Genomic DNA, 22,165 nt, shown 5'->3' on the forward strand with positions numbered 1-22,165 from the left:
TGATGACCACCCTAGAAGGGTCTAATTTGTCATAGGGAGGACATGTGAGTTTTGCAACTGGAGAAGGGACACCAGTCCAGTAGGCATTTGTTTAACTGTGTAACAGAGTGTGTGGCTGGGGGACCTTTGGAAGAAGCCGTCTAAACAGTGAGAATTGATCTCCTCATCTTCAGGGAGGAGAGGGGGGGCAAGCCTCCTGTTAATGTCAAGGGTACATCTGCTGCTATAATAGTCCAAATGTTTACACAGTCTCAGTGGTTGCCATAGAGGAAAGTGGGCTACAGTTCATTTGGCCCCGTCCACACTAACTGTGCATTTCTGTGAATTTTGCGTGGGTGGTGTGGAACTGTGTAGCCAAGCTGAGGGAGGAAGGAGGAGTGTGGATGAGATGGGCTGCGTCACAGTAGAATGGCTGGGGAGGTTTTGGGCTGGCTCTTCTATGTACTTCTCTCCATCCAAGGCCACTTCCCACAGAGGGAGGCACGACTCTCAACTCTTCTGCTGTCTGGTGCTACATCAGGTGACCAAGCCCTCCCTTGTGGATTAGAGAGGAGGACGGCTTGTTCTCGGCTGTGGGGTAGGAGAGAGAAAGAGACATGGGAGGAGAGTGAGGAGGGGAGCGAGCTGGAGCAAGAGTGTAAGTGAGGGAGCAGGTCTCAGCAGCCTCTGAATGTAAACAGATTATTAGATTAGTGGCCATGAGAAGAAGTCGGCCGTCTCTCTTGCTCTCCCTCCCTCTTAGTCGCTCTCCCTCTCTCTTTCCTTCCTTCTGTCAATGCTGATGGGGCTGTGTCTCTTTTCTTTGTCATTTAGCTAGTGCTGGTGAAACTGGAGAAACTTCTCGCTGGACCGAGGAGGAGATGGAGGTCGCCAAAAAAGGTAGTGTTTTAATTCATTTCCTTCTTGCTTTATCTCACTGTAGCCAGTATTTCTGTGTTGCTGTGGCTCCTCTGCTTTTTAGAATCTTTCCTTGTTTCCACCCTCCCCTGTCTTTCTCTTTTCCTTTTCTTATTCTGAGCTGATACTGCCTGGCTGTGCCTGTTTCTTACATGCACACAGAAATGAATGTGCACATGTGTTCACACAAATAGAAACTTGTGCTGCTGCTTTACTGGAAGCTGGAAGGGTTTCAGGGAGGTTTTTTTTTTCTTTTTTTTTTCCTTTTAGCAGCTGGCTTCTCAGAAGTGATCTATTAAGGCCTTCCATTAAGCAACAGAGCATGGCATTTGTGGATTTCTCCAAGACCAGTATCTATTATTCACATTCAAACACTTTGTCTGTTACTTTGGTCTTGTAAATTCTTTAAAACGTCCATTGCATAGTGTGCTTGGTCTCAGACTGCACTGCTGCAGTCATTAGTCAGTTCTTATGTCACTCAAGTGTCTCTCTCCCATTTTATTGTTGGCTTTGTTGCTATAGGCTCTTGTGTAGGGTTCCCTGTGTGCCAAGAACCATAGACTTGGGGGTGGGGGATAAATAAAGGGATTAATATGGATTAATTAAGTCTCTCTTGTGTGGATTTTGGAGATTGGTTCAGGGTGCATGCACAGTCTCCTCTAAGTCATAGTTGTAACCTGCCGTAACAGCCTCTGTGTTAAAACAAAGCTAAGACATCCCAGGCATGGTAGTCAAATCAAAGGTTCCCCAGAGGGAAAAGGAATTTGGCTCTATGATGAGAAATGGAAAACAAAAAATGTTGGAGTTGGTGAAAGTTCGAAGCTGTGGTCTAATTGAACTAGAAGGAACCAGTAGTTTTTCATTGTTCTTGTCATTAAACATACTGTCAGAAATATAATGGATCAATGTTCTTCTCACCTTACAAACAAATATATGATCAAATTGGATTTTATCATAATGATTTTCAATTTTACAGCCTAATATTGTTATATTTAAGCTTGCAGGTCATATTATTTCCCTGGTTTGTCTGTGTGCAGAGCTATTGTTTCAAAGACACTTGTACATAATAATCCCTTGTAATAAAAAGCACAACTTACAGTTACTTTCCAAAATGCCATAAAATTAATCAACTCATCTTTAACAACTGTTACAGAGATTTAACATTATGAGCTCCACAAAGATGGCCTTTTATTGTAGGGTTACTGTGTTATATAATATCTCTGTTATTACGTTGGGAACTCTTACAGTATTAATAATTATAATGTGTCATGCAATGCCAAGTATCTGCCCAAAAAAGAGTAGAAAATTAAGGTGATAACATCTTTGTAGATTTGCGGCATTAAATATTTGAACATTTGCCTTTTTGATTTCTCTGCCGTTCTGATTACTGTCATTCTTCATGCAACTGTCTCAACAGCTGAGCAGCCAAGTGTAAATTAATATAAAGACATTTAGGTGAAGGCCTGGATGCCAAAACTTGTTTGGACTATCTTGTTAAATGTGTGATGTGTAGCTAGACTATTTAACATATCGGAGAACACTTTAACGTTTTCTGTATATCATACAATACACAATACAATTGCGCCTGACATTTTTGGATTTTCTATTTCAGTGACTCTAAATAAGACATGAGTTATGAACAGTTCCAATGCCCTCATTCCCTCGTTTAAGTGGATCACTACTAGGGCTTTGTGTTTAGCTCTGCTCTGATTTGTCAAACTGGCAGTATCCCTCATCTCAGTAGGGCTGTGAGGGAGTGGGAGGTAACAGGAGTTACAAGATTTAGGGAGGACACGCCCTAATATCAAAGGTAAATGGCAGTCTTCCAGGTCACTGCACCTTGGCAGAGTAGTTTCAGAGTTCAGAAAGAGCCTATCAAAGCTGATTGTATGCTCAACTTGGTGTTTATCAGGCAGAGGATGACCAAAATCCATAGCAGCAGAACCCCAGAGTAAAGGAGTACCAGAAGTTGACATTCAATTACAACAACTGTAGTAACATTTGGATGTAAAGAGACACTGTTAATACCTTTTTAATTTGATCTGCTTGAATAATAAATTAAAATAGGATATCAGGATAGATACCTACAATTTAATGCAATGCAAAAATGAAAAAAAATAACCTTCATATAGCATGATCTTGTATCCTGTTCATTTTCAAAAGGAAGATAATAATTCTGAATTATCTCTCGTCCTTCACCAGGGCTAGTTGAACACGGGCGAAACTGGACAGCCATTGCCAAAATGGTAGGCACGAAAAGCGAGGCACAGTGTAAGAACTTCTATTTCAACTACAAGAGACGACACAACTTGGATAATCTGCTCCAGCAGCATAAGCAGGTAAGCTGTTTCTGTTTCTGTATCTCGAATGCATGAATGCAAGAAGCTACTCTGTTTTTCTGTTCTGCAGGATACACGGCGGGCTCGTGCTGATCGGTCTCAAGGTGACGGGCTAGCCACAGCATCACCTGATGATGAGGAGGACAATGCAGATGACAGTGAAGGTAAGGGAGATGGCTGATAGGCAGCATGTGCTCATCATTAAACACACACATGGCCAAACACATATGGTTTAGACTTTCTTCCTGTTTATCAGAGGTTCAAGTCCTAGGTGAAGGACACACAACAAGCTGATAAGTTTTTGTATCCAAGTTTTGTCCTTGCCTCATGAAGTTGTGTGCCTGATATCACCATGTATTAAAAGGCTGCGTAGAAAAAGTGATAAGTGTGGTGCAAAGCTTGATCCAGCCTGTTCTGTCACCTCCCTCCTCTCCTGCAGTCATTATTTTTCTTAAATGGTGAGGGCAGTCTACCAAAAACATGGAACCATGATACATGTGAGGATAGCGATTATTTTAAGTGTTTCTTAATTAGCCCTGAATAGTACTGATTTGCAGAATCAACATCAACATTGTCTTTTTAACAACAGATTGATTTAGCATTTCACTGGACAATGGTAATGCTTAGCAAACCTCTAGTTCACGGGTAATAGCGGTGACAACAGGAGGTCATAAGGTTTTCTGTCATGCTTATTTGGCTTTTCTTATTTTGGAAACCAAAAACGGCTATGTGGGTAATCTGCAGCCTGCCGATCCCACATGATAAATCAAGCAATAAGAGGCATTAGTAGAGCTCTATTAAAGTGTACTTACAAACTTAATGTTATTTGGCCTTTGGATATTTAGTCTTATTGCTTCTCTGTTTTTATGTTTGATGCAGTTAATGCATCTGCAAATTGTCTTTTGCATAGATATACCATCTAGACTCCCATCACCATGACAACAGCTGCAGCCATAGACAATATGTAGACCAGAGACGGGCAGATTTTATACAGAGTTTCTATGAGATTTTATGGGTTTTAGACAGAAGAAACTTGTAAGCAGTAAAAATTATGTGTCTTGTCTGTCGATTCTTTTTGTCTGACTACAATTTGACATTTGAAAGACCTTAAATGCAGTTAAAAACAGATTAGTTTGAATATTGACAAGCTATTTCCTTTTATGTATCTTTGATGCCTAACGTCTTATGCATTCCTCAGTGGTGTAAAATAATGTTGTTTATAGATTAGATATGGTAGCAGCTGGTAATTACTGTGTGTGTTGGAGCAAAACAGAACAGTGGCTAATTTCCAGATACGTAGGAAAGAAACTTATAATCGATCAAGTGAAGGTACCTCAATGTAAGTGTATCTCATCTCTCATCAGTATTATTTTCCTGGTTGTCTTATCTAGATTTAAGATGTGACAGGTTTACCTTTATTTTATTTTTTCTTAATTATTTCTGAGAGTCCTTTTATTCCTAAGTGCCAATACAATTGGCTCAAAAGTCTTACGGGTTTCCTTGGATTTCATTCATTGATTGACGTTTAGTAATTCATTTTCTTGTGGTTCCTCAGGTGGTGACAACAGCTCTGATACGGAGAGTGCTCCCTCCCCCTCTCAGGCTGATTCCTCAAAGTCTGGTGACTCCAAGAAGACAGACAGTGCTGCAGGAGATTCTCAATGCTCTGACCAGGACAAAGGTCAGAGCAGTAATGGAAAGGCCCTTGAGTCCTCATATGGGGAACTCTGTGTCAAGGAAGAGAAAAGCCCAGAGAGTGATGCTGGATCTCAGGAGGAAAAGGCCAGGGTGTCTCCTTATTCAGGCTCAGTGCATCCCAAACCTGAGCCTCAGGACGTGGACATGAAGACTGGAGAGGTTCAGGTCAAGATGGAGCCTGAAATCAAGGAGAAAGGAGAAAAGGGAGATCATGGTGAGAGGCAGAAAGACCTCAATTCAGATAATGACTCTAGCGCCACCTGCAGTGCTGATGAGGATATTGAAGCAGAACCTGAAAGACAGAGGTGTGTCTGTTTTTTTTTTTTTTTATTTTTATTTTTTTTCATTTTTAAATAATTGCAGTCTTAATGCTGTCATGTAACCATAATTTTGTTTTACAAAAGCAGAACATAATTTTTACAGATATATTTGCTTTGTACCTCTGCAGAATGTTTTCCATGGAAAAACCATCATTGCTCAGCCCTCCAGGCTCGGTGCTGGTGTCCTCACCCAAGCAAGCGCAACTCAACATCCAGCAGCTGCAACAGCGGGCAGCTGCCATCCCACCTATGGTTAGTCACAGTTTCAGGCTGATCAATTTAGACCGCTACAATGGCTGGACACCAGTCGTTATGTGTTAAGAAACTACAGCTGTTGCATGTGCATACAGTTTATCTTGAGCAAAAGAGTTATTTGAAACTTGGTGCGTGCCTCACTACTCAGATAAAGTGATCAGTATCTTACCTGGTTCATATCTGGCATTCCAGCTCATCTGGACCTTTTCTCTCTTTAACCCATCTAGGTGCCTGGTCCTTTTGGCCCTGGTGGTGTGCCCATCAGTGGTTTTGCCATGTTGCAACATCAGATCAAAGCTGTGCATGAGTCTGCGCACCAGGAGGAGAAGCAGAGGCAGGATCAGGGAGATCTGGAACGCAGACCTCCTTTCAACACACGCAGCCCCACAGTACTAGACAGAGATGGTAAGAGATAAATAACCATTCTCATTCTGTCATCATCTCTCCCTCTTTCTGTTCATCACTCCGTCAACCTTGTTCCCTGGTACTGCAAGAACTGGATTTTGTATAACTAATAGATTTATTTATTTTTTTAGGGTCCATTAGTTTTTGTACAGTTTCTAAAAGGAAATGTTTGATGGTGATCTGGACTGTCGTTATGTGGTTTAGTCTGAGCCAAGACGAAAAAAATTAGCTGACCCTGTTTTCTATTTGATGCAAATGGGAAGCTGAAGTTGTTGTTGCTTCTCCTGAAAAGCCTTTGGAAGAAGAAGGGGACTGTGGTGTTTTGATATTTGAAGTTGTATGACTTGAGCTTGTCAGAGTTAGGACGCTGCTGCTGGGCCGTCAGAGTTCAACCACTTAGCCTCATAAGGGGGAGTGGGAAGGTTGCTAGGCAGACTGCATTACTTTTTGCAAAGCTTTTAGCACCTTTTAGTCAGGGTGGTGTGAAGAGTAGAGCAGCTGTCAGTAAGCTCCTGAGCTTTGACACCAAGATATTTATTACATAGGTTTCAGTGGGTGTGTGTCCAGATGGCGGTGTTAGCTGGATCAGCTCAATGCTCACTGGCATTGAGTTCTTGTTTTAATAGTGGTTGTCTTCCCTTTGTCCTTATGCCTGTGTACTGCAGGTAAGCTCTTACCCTACATACCTTATGACATGAAGCTGGCTCTGGACCAGGAGGCCTACTCTGGTCGGCCAGGCTCTCCCTACAGACTCTCTCCCAGGGAGCTGAGCAAGTTCTCACCCCAGCCTGACCCCAACGCCCCCAATGCCTCCCGCTACAGTGTGCCGCCAGGTAAAAGCACACATCTTCACCTCCTCCCCTCCCTTCTTGCCTCCTTCCTTCCCTTGCTGATACACACTAGCCTTGACTGACTCCCCTTGAGTCCTTGGTGTACAGCGCTGTTTTGACTGTTGTCTGTTGACTGTTTGTCAGAATACTATATATTTTGGATTGAAATACAGTATCCCTCATGTTTGATGCACTCTTAAATTTTCAGTTTTACATGTTTGGATATCTATATTTTACTCTCTTACAGTCTTTTATATTTGCCCATTTTTATATCTGAAAATATATGTTTGATTTTCTTTATTTGAAGTTAATGTTGGAGCAGAGGAAGTTTTTTGTATATATTGTGTTATTTTGTAACTCAGGTTTTGGTGTTTCAGAGCACTTGTGAATTAGAGAAGTCTAGTGTGTCCTTACTGGCGTTGGACTACATACCAGATGTGTTTTGTCAGTATATACCTGAGAAATGCATTTTGAAACTTTTGCCAGTTTTCTTTGAGAAATATTGAATCAGACAAATTCTGAATAAATAAATGCTCAAATTGTTTTATTCTAAGAATGAGTCATTTTCTGGGTAGTCAGTTATATAAAGGAAAAGTTGGTGATTAATAGGTACTTCAGTAGGTGTGTGTGTGTTGGGTTTTCTTTCCATAATGGGTAGGATTACTGATTACTGGCACTTTTTATGCTTTTTTTTTGCACTTTTTTTTGTCATAATGGTAATTTTAGCAGTCCAGCGTGTACATCAGTGCATGAATTGGATATTTTTGGTCTGTCCACTAGTGCATCAAGAAAACTAGCACAGTTTCTACACCATTAATCTGGGCCTACATTCTTGTATCAAAAAGAAGTCAAGAATCACTGCTAGTCAGTCATTGCCATCTTCACCACTTTGACTTTTAATTTTCTTAGTTGCACATAACAATGAAATTATCGTCTCATTCCATTTCTATGACTATGATGACCAGATGTCTTAATGCTGGATTCAGTCACCTATACTAATTTATTAATGTATAGCAAAAACTCACCTACATCTCACTTCTGTGCAGTAATAAAATGAGAAATTATAACACACAGCGGCATACATAGGGACAATGTCATGTTATTACTATAATGAACAGACTTCCTACAAGGCAAACAATAGCAGTGAAAAAAGTGTTTGCAGCTGTCGTGTTATCACTCACTACTGCTCATAAATGAGCACATGACTAGAAATCCCTGTCAGGTTGAAACAAATTAGCTTTTGACTGAATGAACAATGCTCCAACTATCGTATACTGGCCTCTCTAATCAGAGCTCTGTCATCAGGTAATATTTCTATATTTGCAGTTATTTGACACTGTTACACTTGTACATTGGTGTAACCTTTCAAGTTTTAAGATCCTCTGAACCTCCGTACAATTGTGAATCTGTTATTCATATAATAAAATGTTGCTTTCTTAGGTGAGACTGCCCAGCAAGCTATAATTATATTTTGCCTAGTTTCACTATGTGTTCAGTTTTTGGCTGTATATCATTTGACGTCACAATAAAATCTCTTTCATTCATATAGTAAGCTTCCTAGCAGTAGGAGGATCAAAAAAATAAACAATATTGATGCCGATCCTGCAAGTGTTGATTTACTGTTTTTATGAATTATAATTGAAGGAAAGGCAGTGGAGGCCTGAGGGATGCGATCCACCAAATTGAGTTTCAAGGAAAACATTCCGTGTAAAAATTGTCCACACACAATCTCCCTGAAACAGGGATTTATAAATTCATCATCGAGTGGCTTGTTTTCTCATCAGCCCCTGTATGAGCCTGCACAATGATGGCGTACATGCCTGCTGGAGGAACTCACTGCCATTTGCATTTTTGATTTTGTAGAGTGCAGGGCATGAGACATGTATGCTGTTGTTTGTGTGTGTGTGTGTTATGATCCATTTCATCTACTCAGCTTTCCCAAGAGACATTAAAGCAGACAGCAGGCATTGGTCAAGGTTTCCTCAGACTGACGAACAGGCTATTAAGTGAAGTCTTCAGTATTTCTGTGACAACTCACTGGAGTTTGTCAGAATGCAAGTGAATATTTTTTCATGCAGTCTCTGATGGAAAATAAATCTTAATGGAACCCATGGGTTGGGTGGGTGCGGTGTGATGACTTGCAGACATAAGACATTTCATTGACGTATTTAGACTTAGGTTTCTATGTGACATGATTTTTTTTTTTTTCCATTTGGAATGCTTAGCAATCTGTTGGGTCTAAGATATTTATGTATGTGAATAATTTTTCCTCCTCTTTTTTTTTTTTTTTTTGTGTTGTATTCCTACCAGTCCTCCATCCAGCTCCCAACCAGCTTGTCCAGAATATGTCAGATGCAGTCCGCGTGCCATACAGGCCCAGTCGACCTCCCAACATTCCCTCACCTCCTCCACTCATTCCAACCACCAAGCCAACAGACAAGCCCTCCTTCATCCAAGGAGGCTCCATCTCCCAGGTAAGACACCTTTGGGATTATGGCATTGCTCTGTTGATGGTCTGCTGCAGCACTCTAACCCCACTGCCTTTCAGACGAAGCAGTGAGGACAAACATAATTCTTTAATCATCAGTTTTATGTGAGCAGTCACTTAAAGTTAACACATCTGAGTTTCAGGATGAAATGCTTTCCACATTAGCATTAGTCAACCATTTCCATAGCACATTAAACACTGTTCTATCAATTACCAAGGAGCTGTAGTAACATCATGGGGGTTACTTTTAGTGCTAAATTAAAAAAGTGAAGCGTAGTGTAACTAGACCTGAATCTCAATAGTAACATTTTGCTGACTTGAGTTTGTTAGCACAAATCCTTGGTCTATCCAACTCAGTTTATATTCAGGAAAAGTGTCTCAGAAGCTTTGACCCAGAAAGATACACCATAGTATTTTAGAAAAAAATTTCAACAAATCACAACAGATTAGGGACACAGTATTGATTGCAGCTCAATGGTAGACAGAGGCCTTTTTGTAGACTTTCAAGTCATAATCAAATTCTTTTTCACTTGTCCAGTGTCTCATGGTGTGAGCACAGTCAACGCAGGGTTATCCAGGGTCACTGGATTCTTGTAAAAGGTGTATTAGTCGGGAAAAGTAACAGCTTGATTTGTTTATTGACTGTGATCACGTAACACAGGTTATGTTTGAATGACTTGTAAAACAACAACATCATTTGACACCACTTATATGTTTTCATGAACGCAGTGACCTGACTTTAAAATTTATTCTTTGTCCCTGCTTTTCCAGGGAACTCCTGGCACATACCTGCCGTCTCATGCTGTCTATGGGCCAGAGGGGACTAAGAGCACTGTAGGCTCCATCTCTCTGGGCCTGCCTCGACAGCAGGATCCTAACAAGCCTGGTAGGACAAAGCATGGTCACATTACTGCACTGTTTCTCCATTGTGTGGTTCAAACAGATCACAGTTCAAGTAAGCATTATATACCTGAGGATTAATATAATTTGAATGGTACATTAACAACAGTGCACCCCCGTTGTTATATCCCTCCAGTCTGAGGTCACATTCACATTGTCAGCAAATGCTGCATGAGCCACCTTGGATAGTATATAACATCCTCAAAGGGATTTGTTGTTTCTTGGTCAAGATGCTCTTGACCAGGAAGGAAAGGTTGATGATTAAAACATTCTTTGGACCTGTGGAACAGAGCTCTTTTGTGTTACTGCAAAACTGACACAATGTGAGACTGATGTCGAGGTGTGTGAGAAATTTCCACACAGGTTGTGTCTGAACATTTTTTGGTCTCAGATTATAGGTATTCTTACCACAACATACCACATCAATAGGAAATACTGATCTGTACTAGTGAATAGTAGTATGCTGTCTATATTTCAGTTTGCACCAAATGCATTACTATGAAAGGTCTGTGTTTTTATTGGAAGAAAACCAAAATTAAAACTGGTCTGTGGAAATAATTTTTTCTTTTGTTTTAGATTTGAGGTTTTGACAGCTAACCAGTATTACTATGAAAATCAAGTTTTTGGTGGAACTCCACTAGATGGCACCAGTCATACGACTTATTTTCCTTCTCTTTGTAACTCCTCAAGGATCTGTAGGTCCATCCATACAGGATGGCAGAAACCCAGCAAAGGTGGCTGAGAGTCTGTCTTTTAGAGGCTCAATCACTCAGGTACTGACTGGATGAAATTTGTTTTTTGCTTATAAAGCTAACTGAATTATAGAAGCTGTAGTTGAATATATGATGAATTGGAAGGTGTGTGCTTTAGCTTTTTATGTTTGTTCTTTTCTAAAATAGGGCACACCAGCACTGCCCCAGTCCAGCATTGCTGCTGACCTCCTGAAAGGGACAATCACAAAACTGGCCACAGAGGACCTGAACAGCCCAGACAAGTCCAGAGGAGAACAGGTGCCCAAAGCTCATGTCATCTATGAAGGCAAGAGTGGCCACATCCTCTCCTATGATGGTAAGTGCTTCTATTATTTATATATCAGACAACTGCTATGTATGTCTTCATATAAACCTGATCCTGAGTTTTATGTCCAAAAGCTATCAAGAGCCCCAGGGAAAACACCCGCAGCCCCAGAACAGGCCATGAGATGAAACGAACTTATGATATGATGGAAGGATCCCTGGGCAGAGGACACCCTGGCAGGGATGGGCCTCCATTCGAGGGTAATTATGTACCCCTGAGTATACAGTAGGTGTCCTGGTTTATTCTGATTCAGCAAGGTGACAGTGCTTATTCCTTTCTCAGGGTTAATTAGCAGAGCCTTGCCAAGGGAAGGTCTCCATGGAGATTCACAGGAAAGACCACTGATCGCTGGATCCATCATGCAAGGTAGCTAAATGTAAAACTCTCCACATTGTCATAGGCCACTAACAGTTAATAGTAGTGTCAAATAAAAACCAAAAAAAAGCTGAAATACATCTCATATTTTTCCAGGAACACCTAGAACTGCTGCAGAAACCTATGAAGATGCCATTAAATATGGAAAACAGATAAAGCGAGAGAGTCCGCCAATTCGCTCATTTGAAGGTGGTATTGGCAAAGGCAAACCCTATGAGGGAGTGAGTACCATCAAAGAGATGGGGCGCTCCATTCATGAAATCCCTCGACAAGACCCGTCTGGCCAGGAGATCTGCAAGACCCCTGACATGTCAGACAGGAGGGTTATGGAAAGCTCCATCTCTCAGGTAAGACACTTTTAAAGGGCTAGCCCGCATTTGTTGTGGAACACTGACATTTTTTAAACCTCATAAGTTTCTTTGAACTTGTTGATACTATGCAAAATGAAAAGTATACGTACTGGTTGTTGCTATTGCTGATTAGAAATGTACTTTCTATTTACCAGATTCATTGTCTCAACCAGCCAACTATCAAGCACAATGTGAAGTCCCTAATCAACAGTCCCACTAAGCTTCCACACAACATGCCCCAGCTGGAGGCCATGGAAAGAGCCAAATACGAGGAGGGCAAGGCAGTACGCCACACTTCTGTGGTCAACTCCACCACCTCTGTTCTCCGCTCCACACACCAGGAGGCTGGCAAATCCCAGCTTAGCCCAGGCATGTATGAGGATGCCAATTCTCGTAGGACCCCTGTCAACTACAGCACCAATCCTGTTTCTAGAGGATCACCCATGCTAGGACGTGCTTCAGAGGGTATATTCAATAATCATTTTGTTCACAACTGTTGACTTCTTAGTTGAACATTATAATATTCCATTACTATACTGTCAGTTGTAATTACAACTACTGTAGCGTCAGGCAAAGTTGAATTAGACAGTTATCTTGCTAAGTCAGATCATCTTATTGTCCCAAATAAGAAAAGTGAGAGTAATATGTAGTATGACCCCACTGATGAGGGTCTTGAGTTAACTCTTACTCTTGGATATGTAATCTGTGACAGATGAGACAAAATTGTTAACTAGGCAAAAGGTGCCCAACCCTGCTCCTCGAAGGCCACTGTCCTGTTTGTTTTCCAACTATTCCTACTTTCCCCATTGCTGATTACCCGGGTGTGTTCAGCCAATCAGCAGCTGGCAGATACTGGTTCACTCCACTCCCCCAACCACCTCTACACCCTTCCACCCTCATATGAGATGCTGTCTTGCAGCGTTCCACAATTGAGTAACACATTGGAACCAGGTAATCAGCAGTGGGTAGGGCAGGGACAGTGGGAAAACAAGCAGGCTAGACCCTTGAGGAAAAGATTGGACCCCCCTGAACTAGAGATTAATCAGATGTGCTACATGTATTCCTCTTTCCTACAAAGGTGGCATGAGCGCTACAAAATCTGCTGCACATGAAAGAAAGAGTGCCATGACCCCAACACAGAGGGACAGTGTCCCAGCCAAGTCCCCAGTGTCAGGTGGTGATCCAGTAGCCTCTCACAGCCCCTTCGACCCCCACCACCGGCCTGTCGGTCCTGGAGAAGTGTACCGAGCCCACCTGCCACCACACATCGACCCCGGCATGCCCTTTCACAGAGTGCTGGAACCTGGTACAGTGTTTAAACCCTATCCACTCTCTACAAAGAGAAAGATAATAGTCTGGATTAAATTGATGAGGTAGCGACTCAGGACCTGTAATTCATAGGCATTGTATATCCAGCTACTGACATCAGCAGTTGCGATCAGTATCTGTGAACCTTCTGTTCATGCATTTTCTGTTTGTCTTTTCTTTGCTTTCTTTCTTTTTTTTTCTTCCTGTCCTGTGCTGCAGCATTCATGTTCTCCAGGCAGCCATCTCCAACAAGCTACCACAATACGTACCAGCTGTACACCATGGAGAACACACGGCAGACCATCCTCAACGATTATATCACTTCCCAGCAGATGCAAGTCATCCCTCGGCCGGACATGGCCCGAGGGTTGTCACCACGGGAGCAACCCGTCTCACTCCCTTATGCAGCCGGAGCTCGAGGTACGGCCCTCCACCAGCTGACCCTCTCTCACTTGCCACAACAGGCAAGGAGAGAGGCCTTGGGCGGGAGGGGCAGTAGTGTGCAGACTGTGTGTGTGTGTGTGTGTGTGTGTGTGTGTGTGTGTGTGTGTGTGTGTGTGTGTGTGTGAGGGTGTGTGTGTGTGTGTGTGTGTGTGTGTGTGTGTGTGTGTGTGTGTGTGTGTGTAGTAGTGGCTACCTTTTCCAGACGCCCAGAAGCAAATGACCTAGACAAATTTATCTGATTTGCTCTTTATATTGGGGCTGCAACTGATTGGGCTGTTAAACTAAATTTATCGACTGGGTATGGTCATCCAAATCTCCATTTGCTGAGTGGTTGCCTCTTACAAGTTGACCACTATTCCACTCTCTTTGCAGCCCTGTTGCTTACTGATTAATCTGTACTTGGGAGCACTAACAGTTGAAGGTGATGGGTTACAGCTAAATGTATACGGTGTTCATACATTCAGAAATTGATGGATTGGTTCTTGTTGTTCACCGTTGGCCCTTTGCTTCTGTCTGTAAAAGGGATTATTGATCTAGCCCAGATGCCTCCAACTATCCTGTTGCCTCACCCTGGGGGAACAGGTACTCCCACTTTGGAACGCATCGCCTACCTCCCTGGAGCTCAGCCCCCTTTCCCTCCTAGGGCTTTCAACCCAACCTCCATATCGCCAGGTGAGGACCCCTCCCTCCCCCATCCCTACACCCCGTGTTCCCTTATCTTCTTACCATGGTCTCCATATTCCCTCACACCTCTATAAGAGTGCAGCCCTGCACTGGCCTGAGGAGTCAAAGGTCAGTTCTGCCTGTCCAGTCATAGATCATGTTGAGTGCAGTCATAATGGGAAGCATTTCTTACAAAGCTGTGTGACTGTTGCACAGCAATGGAGTGTTTTATTTCCACTAAAGAAGTTTGCTCCATAACGTCATTTCTAGGTGCACAAAAGTAGGTCTGAAATGTTAATTGAATTATCAACCTTTAACGTCTAAACTAAAGCTTTGTAAAGTCATTATCTAAACTCAGCACTCTTTTATGCCTTGACTCAAATTAAGAAAATTGGCACAAAAAATGGGTTCCAACTTTGGAAATGAGTTCATTTATGTTGAAACGTGGTTGTTTTGTTTCCATTTTAAAGTGCAACACTGATGTTCTTTAAAGTCCTTGTAATTTGACTGCTTCAAATGATTTATGTAAGTATTTATGGAGCTAAAGCAGCAGCACTGTTGCTCCTGAAGTTTCATAAGAAGTCATATATATGGTAATATTCCCAGGGCAGAATATTACCCTGGTTTGTGCTGTGATAGGTTCACAACTTGCCAGCAAGGCTCTGTACCATCCTGAGTCCACATGATTGGTGTGTGTAAATCCTATGTCTGTGGTGTTTGTCATTGTTTTCCTCAGGCCACCCGGCTCACCTTGCTGCTGCCGCCGCTGCCAGTGCAGAGAGGGAACGGGAGAGGGAGCGTGACCGGGAGCATCAAGAGAAAGAGAGGGAAAAGGAACGGGAAAGAGAGAGGGAGCGTGAGATGCGAGAACGAGAGCGAGACAGGGAGCGAACCAATGAATACATCCGGGGAGGTGAGTTGTTTTGGTGCTATTTAAAACAGTAGTAGGTGTTACGAAATTCAAAATATAATTTTATTGTAGCAGTATCTCTGTAATACAAGAGCCCATGCTCTTGAACACTTTAATTTGAAATGCTGTTTTCATGTGTATCAGGGGGACCAGAGCAGCCAGGTCGGCCTGGGAGTCGAGGTTATTTGCACTCCCCCTCTCCTTCACTCAGGACTCAGGATGTAGTGGTTCAGCAGCGGCCAAGCATTTTCCAGGGAAAGGGTGTCATCAAATCGCTAATGTAAATCTAGTCCTGCTCTAACCTTGTCTTTACATCATCTTACTTACCTTCTGTGTGTGTCTGTCAGTTTGTCTAGATTTTTACAGTTTAATACCATTTTGGGAAGCTGTGTGTGTGTTTGTGTCAGATGTACATAGTTTGCACTACAACTCAGGCACATCATTAGACAAACGACAACAACTGAACCCTTTGTCAAATGTCAAATTGGTTTTTGTTTTTTTTTTTTGTTTTTTTTTTTTTTGCCTCTTCAGGCCCCATTCAGCAGCAGCAACAGCGGTGGCACAGAGTAACTCTCGCGGCTACAGTGCAGCTGATGCTCTGGCTGCGCTGGTGGATGCTGCAACCTCTGCCCCACAGCTGGATGTGGCCAAGGTGAAGGAGAGCAAGCATGAACGGGAGGAGGACATGTCTTCATCAGCTGCAGCTCGGCAGGCGGCCAGCCTCTCCGAACAGCAGCAACAGGAGGCAGAAAGACGATCCATGCAGTCACCATACAGTGCTATGTCTCTGCCAGGAGGTAAGCCCCATCCAGCTTACTCTGAGGGCCCTGGCATCGGGGTTAAGGATAAGGGCCCTCAAACCCCAAAGTCCCGTATTGAAGAGGAACTTCGGACTCGTGGAAAGACGACTATCACAGCCGCTAACTTCATTGATGTCATCATCACACGGCAGATAGCCTCTGACAAAGACTCACGAGAGCGAGGCTCTCAGAGCTCTGACTCCTCTAGCAGCTGTAAGTGTATTGGATACACATGGCTTAGGAGATAGCTGAACCTTATTAAACCTGCACATAAGTGCACTCTGACAGAGTGACATCATTAGTTAGCTGAGTGGATTAGCACACAATAAGCAAACCTAAAATGTATAACATCACCCAACCTTAATAACTTGTGTCCTTTCCTTACAAAAATAACTCTGTCCATACTTGTCCTGTAGTGTCCAGTCGGTATGACAATGCCAGCGGTGGAGCCATTGAGGTGATCAGCCCTGCTAGTTCCCCAGTTCAACCCCAACAGGACAAACCAGAAGATGGGCAATCACAAACAGGTATAAACACAAATTCAGGTTAAGCATTCTTGGAAGTAGAATACTGTTTCAGTGTGTTCAACTTCCATTTCAAAGATTTTGTATTTCATTCAAAGGTGACATGTAACAATGGGGAGACAGAACTGGCCATGTAAAGACTATATTTTGGTGCTAGCGGATTAAATGTACCATAAGTGAAAATACTTAGCCCTGACTGACCTTTTCTTTTGAGACTGTCAAACACCATTACTGTGAACCAGTTTGGTCCAACAGGCTCCACTTGATGTTATCCTCGTTTCCTGAAAGTAAGCGTAGGATGTGTTAGCCCCCCTCCCCCTTCTTATCACCCCTCATCTCAACTTGTATCTCTCTCTCTCTAAAGCATTCCCTGGTCAAACTTCACCAGCTGGCATGCGGCCCTACAACATGAGTCGTTACCGGCCTTCAGGGGAGCCCCCACAGCCCAGTTCTCAGCAGTCCCCCTCCTCCCAGGCAGACAGCTACTCGCAGGTCCCCAAGACTCACCGGGTCATGACCTTGGCAGACCACATTTCAGTAAGAAATGCTTGATAATCTGGTAAAATAATGTATAGTATACATCATTATATTATACCTAAGAAACCTGGTGTTTGTGCTACCTTTCATGCAGCATATCATAACCCAGGACTTTGCCAGGAATCAGGACCCTCCTCCCGTCTGTTCCTCAGCCTCTGCCACATTCCAGAGCGTGGTGCCACCCGTGTCCTCTTCAGGTCGAGCCAAGTTGCCCAGCCGTTATAGTCCTGAGAATCAGGCTCAGGTCCCACACCACCAGAGGCCCTCCAGTCGAGTTTCACCAGAGAATGTCCCTGACAAGCCCAGAGCCAGGTACAGACTAGGCATGAGTCTGACTTACTACTACCGTAATCATCTGCCTAACATTACTGTGTCTTCTTCCTGTCCAGGCCTGGTAAGTCTCCAGAACGAGGAGGCAGGCCGATGGAGAACTACGAACCCATCTCTCCTCCTCCTCCTCAGAGTTACCAAGGCATGGACAAACAGGAGGCTGGCGGGCCTCCACTTCAAAGGCGGGAGGCTGACAACTCTGACATCAGGTACTGCCCCTGCACAGTTTGGATGCCCAGGGATGCCCCCTGTCAGCCCAGCAGGGACACTTTAAATGTTTGCAATAATAGTTTACAGTAAAATTCTGACCGGAGAAAGGATAGGGAGGGATAGAATGTTTGGCATGCACTGGGGGTGAAAGCGCTTAATCCTGCTGATGCCTTGTTTTCCGATTTAACTTTACTGCTTGACCCTCTACATTTTGTCTGGTTGAAGAAGTGAGTCCAGGTCCCCAGGGAGTGTCGGCTATCATCCCTCCTTCTTCACCAAGCTGGAGAACACTTCGCCAATGGTGAAATCCAAGAAGCAGGAGATATTTCGTAAGTTGAGCTCTACCTCTGGTGTCGGTGATTCTGATGTTGGTAAGTGGGTCTTCTCTTACCTTATTCCTTCAAACTAACATGTATGCATGAGATGATGAAATGAGGAAACAAACTCTCAATGTGTGTGCATGTAAGACTTCTGTGTTTAGTTATTTTCGTCTTAATTTTTCAAGATCATTAAGCATGTGGTACCATTGGAATAACTTGACCTTTTAACTCTTTCTTGTCAGACATGGTCAGGTGTTTCTCAACAACTAACAATTGTCTTGCAGGAAATGCACAGCCAGGCACAGAGATTTTCAACTTGCCTGCTGTTACCACCTCCAGTAAGTAGCACTGAAGCTCAGATCCTTAATGTTTCACCGCGGTTGATGTCTCCTTTCTCACCTCCTTTTGTATTTTGCTATGTTGTGGTTTGTAGGCACCATCAACCCCAGGAATCACTCTTTTAATGACCCAGCCAGTAACCTGGGCCTGGAGGACATCATTCGCAAGGCCTTAATGGGCAACTTGGAGGAGAGACCGGACGAGCACCAGGGGTTGTTAGGGGCTCAGTGTGGCATCAACAACACACCCGGCATAGGGAGTGACACCCGCCAGGAGGCCAACTCATCACCCAGTATGGGTAGGCGAGATCACATTTCCAAACAAAATGCATGTTCAGAAGAGGTCCTGTATTTAATGTGTTGGTTGTTGACACATTCTTCCTATTTGAATCTACAGGGAAGCAGAAACAGGGAAAGGCCAACAGTCGGAAGTCCAAGTCCCCTAACCTGGGCCAGGCCTACACTGGAGGGGAACGTCCTTCTTCGGTGTCCTCCGTCCACTCTGAGGGAGATTATCACAGACAAGCCCAAGCCCAACCCCAGTGGAACTGGGATGACCGACCCTCATCCACAGGTGAACTGCAAAACCTGTCAACTGTTAGAATCAGGCCACAGAAGAGCCTCGATGCTGTTAATCCTCATTTTAAAAATGTTCCTTTGTCTTTTTCCAGGATCCATGCAGTTCCCTTATAACCCACTGACCATGCGCATACTGAGCAGCACGCCACCCACCTCTATAGCCTCCCCCTCTATACAGAGCCAGCAGCAACAGCAGCAGCAGCAGCAGCAACAGCAACAGCAACAGCAGCAGCAGCAACAGCAACAGCAGCAACAGCCTCCTCCAGCTGGAGCCCCAGTGGCCCAGCAGCGCGTGTGGCAGTCTCTGCTGTCAGAGCAGTATGAGACCCTGTCTGATAGTGACGATTGAGCCCTGCTTGCCACAGCTCCAGTTATAAGATGCCTGCACTGAGGCTTGTCTGTTCACCCCCCTCTCCTAGAACTAACCTTGCTCACTACTGAGTGTGACAAGTAGATGGGGTGGTGTCGTTTTTCATTTTGGTGCTATGGCACCCCCTGGCTGTTGCTAACAGTACAAGCAGCAGCCTGTGGCAGGTAGGGGCTCTCCAAAAAAGGACTCGCTTTTGGTCCGGAAGCACTCACCCTGCCTGTTGGGAAAATTAACAAAAATGGACTGTGGGGATGACATGAGCTCTAGTAAAGATGAAGAACTTAACGTGTAAAAAGAAACAACATAAGAGACTATTTCTCAATCTTGTTTGATTTCTGTAAAGATACACTTTGTCTTTAAGAAAATCATTGTATGTAAATAGAGTAACCTTTTGCAGTGTTTTTCTTAACTTGATTATTTCTTATTTTAATGTTGCTTTTAAATTGATCCACTTTAAATGGGAAGAGTAGGGGATATAATCTTTAATATCACAGTTGGTCTCTCCCAGCCCACCTCCACCCCATGTCACCTGACCCCCTCCCCCATTTCAATATTTTTATCATAGCAATGCAAAGAGAGACCAGACCTGTGGTTGTACTTGACCATTAGTGGAGCCCAGAGATTGTGTTACTCTGTGCACCATCCATCAAGCACCACCAGAGCCTGAACATCATGGACATTTGAGGACAGGACAGAAAACACAGAATAACATTTCAAACAGCTTTGATATCTGATGCCTGTCTTTGCCACACTGTGGAGATGATGTACGAATCGTAATTGTTAGATGGTAGATGTAACTTCTCACCCCATTCTGGACAGAACAATGTCTTCAAAACAAAGTTGTGAACACTGGTGTCATAGCAGAAAGGTGAAAAGTCTGATATAAGCTTAATTTTGCCAGAAAATATATTTTATGACTACTCCTGAACCCCATCTGAATAATGAAAGTGAGCCAATGATATATTTTTTTTTTTTTTTTTTTTTTTTCAATAGAGCTGACCATGGTGTGTCACATGTAGCTGTCTCTCTCTGCAGTTTCTAACCTGTCCAGAATGATCTGCTCTGCAAGATTGTCATGGTTTAAAAAAAAAAAAAACAAAAAAAAAAATTTATGTCAGGAACTTTTTATTTTTGTCGGACAGTTTTGCCAAGCCTTGTGACTTGAGAAAGAAGGCAGCTTTAACTAATTTTCTCAGAGATATACATTGGTGTTTGATGTTTGTATTTGTTTCTGTAGTCCCTCTTTTTTTGATACTTTCCTGACAAAAATCTGAACTCTGTAAATTGTCTTTTCATTACACAAAAAGACTAAACTAACCAAACATAAAGAATGGTCTGCACCATCGTTGCACTTTTTTGCTTTGTAGCTTTTGACAACAAAAAGCATTCTACCTGCTGTGTAACTTATTCAACCTCCGGCACAGGAGGATACTAAGATGTGCTTTAACATTTTCCCACCACTCTCAGAAATCTGATGTTTTGACTTCCTCTTTCCTTATAGCTGGTACATAAATACTCATGCGTGACACTTGCATCACAGTTACAGTTTTAAGTGTATGGTACTGTTAAATGTTAAAGGAGCTTGCTGTCATGATGATTCAATACCATGACCACTTAATCTCTGCTTTCATTGTGTTTTGTGTCAATCAACAGGCATAAAGCTTTGAATATGAATTATACTATATAAACAGCATAACTGGCAGTAACATTTCTTTGCAATGCCATCTTTAATATATAAATATATATATTTATATATTAAAAATACCATATTTTAGCTTTTTCAACTGACTTTGCTCCATCAGCTAATCCATTCTGCTCTAAACTTGACATTTCCTTCCTTTCTTTATTTTAATTTTGAATTATTTGTCACAGCACATGTTCAGGTTTTTGTTTTTCATCCTTTTCAACATCTTTGATATTCATCCGATTTTTATGGGATGTTACGTGTTTACAAAGGCAATGACAAAAAAAGTTTACAAACTTTAATCTTAAAGAAATCTGACATGAAGCCGAAAAAGAATTGGAGCATCTTTTCAGCTCTCTATCAAACACACAGTGGTGACTTTGTTGTCTTTTTGAAATTGAGACTTGAAAACCAGTGTATCCTATGATGTTGAAATGCAATGTTTGTATCGCACAATGTCTATTAGTAGGCTATTACAAGAGTTCAGACCAATCAAATAAAGTGGATCAGTTCTCCACAACTGAAAAATGTGTAGGTTCTTAATAGGTGCCTTGTCTTTTTAACTACTACCATTTGTAGATTGTTCAGTGACTCAGGTGATCCAAAATTTAAGAAGTGGAAAATGTGTTTTCATTTGTGAACTATTGCATTCTAAACTGAAATTATTTCAATGTACAGTGTGTAGGAAGTGCACCTTGTCCTTCATATATATATATATATATATATATATATACACACACAGGCTATGCTGCATCCCCCATTTCTACTGCACCTGGGTTAAACACTGTTGAAGTACATTGTGGGTTCACTTTAGAGCAGGCTTGCCACTGTATATCCTTTGTACTTATAAATGTTCACGATTTGAAGAAGCTTCCTGCAGTAATGTGTGTGTGTTGATGTATTTACATTATCATTTTGTTAGGAGCCTTTGATTTGTCTCATGAGTCCTTAACTGCCATTATGCAGGTTAATAAAAGGCACAGCAGACACGGCTTGTCAAAGTAAAAATAACATTATAAAGGCGGCTTTGCACTGAGGTCTGCCAGTGTCTGGTATTGGTCTGTTTCACAGCAGATACTTTGACTTCTCTGCAGGAAAACCAAACATGGTGATCGAATATATTCGGTGACCTATAATTCTCAATACCAAGTCTTAGATTATAATCTAAATCCTTATAATGCACTTCACATAACTGGTCCATTATTATGGCCCAT

General features: G+C 42.6%; 1 protein-coding gene across 5 annotated transcripts in view; it reads left to right on the forward strand.

The window, feature by feature from the left end:
- Positions 1-21,473, forward strand: part of ncor1 (nuclear receptor corepressor 1) — a 47,755-nt gene extending 26,282 nt beyond the window's left edge. For 2 of the 5 annotated variants that reach the window (XM_026327705.1, XM_026327706.1), the window contains exons 17-46: positions 814-879; positions 3,100-3,236; positions 3,307-3,400; positions 4,792-5,239; positions 5,383-5,506; positions 5,737-5,914; positions 6,580-6,747; positions 9,055-9,218; positions 10,004-10,118; positions 10,823-10,905; positions 11,032-11,200; positions 11,284-11,409; positions 11,492-11,575; positions 11,681-11,931; positions 12,090-12,399; positions 13,013-13,240; positions 13,462-13,662; positions 14,209-14,358; positions 15,086-15,262; positions 15,404-15,539; positions 15,791-16,272; positions 16,476-16,586; positions 16,972-17,120; positions 17,215-17,432; positions 17,510-17,659; positions 17,886-18,031; positions 18,265-18,318; positions 18,414-18,617; positions 18,716-18,892; positions 18,990-21,473. In XM_026327705.1, the coding sequence (XP_026183490.1) occupies positions 814-879; positions 3,100-3,236; positions 3,307-3,400; positions 4,792-5,239; positions 5,383-5,506; positions 5,737-5,914; positions 6,580-6,747; positions 9,055-9,218; positions 10,004-10,118; positions 10,823-10,905; positions 11,032-11,200; positions 11,284-11,409; positions 11,492-11,575; positions 11,681-11,931; positions 12,090-12,399; positions 13,013-13,240; positions 13,462-13,662; positions 14,209-14,358; positions 15,086-15,262; positions 15,404-15,539; positions 15,791-16,272; positions 16,476-16,586; positions 16,972-17,120; positions 17,215-17,432; positions 17,510-17,659; positions 17,886-18,031; positions 18,265-18,318; positions 18,414-18,617; positions 18,716-18,892; positions 18,990-19,246 (5,357 nt within the window). In that variant the 3' untranslated portion in view covers positions 19,247-21,473. Of the gene's footprint in view, positions 1-813; positions 880-3,099; positions 3,237-3,306; positions 3,401-4,791; positions 5,240-5,382; positions 5,507-5,736; positions 5,915-6,579; positions 6,748-9,054; positions 9,219-10,003; positions 10,119-10,822; positions 10,906-11,031; positions 11,201-11,283; positions 11,410-11,491; positions 11,576-11,680; positions 11,932-12,089; positions 12,400-13,012; positions 13,241-13,461; positions 13,663-14,208; positions 14,359-15,085; positions 15,263-15,403; positions 15,540-15,790; positions 16,273-16,475; positions 16,587-16,947; positions 17,121-17,214; positions 17,433-17,509; positions 17,660-17,885; positions 18,032-18,264; positions 18,319-18,413; positions 18,618-18,715; positions 18,893-18,989 lie in introns of all 5 variants that reach the window. The other 3 variants (XM_026327708.1, XM_026327704.1, XM_026327707.1) reach the window with 3 other exon arrangements.
- The last annotated feature ends 692 nt before the right edge of the window (positions 21,474-22,165 follow it).

Source organism: Mastacembelus armatus, chromosome 14 (genome assembly GCF_900324485.2).
Source record: "Mastacembelus armatus chromosome 14, fMasArm1.2, whole genome shotgun sequence".
Classification (NCBI taxonomy): domain Eukaryota; kingdom Metazoa; phylum Chordata; class Actinopteri; order Synbranchiformes; family Mastacembelidae; genus Mastacembelus; species Mastacembelus armatus.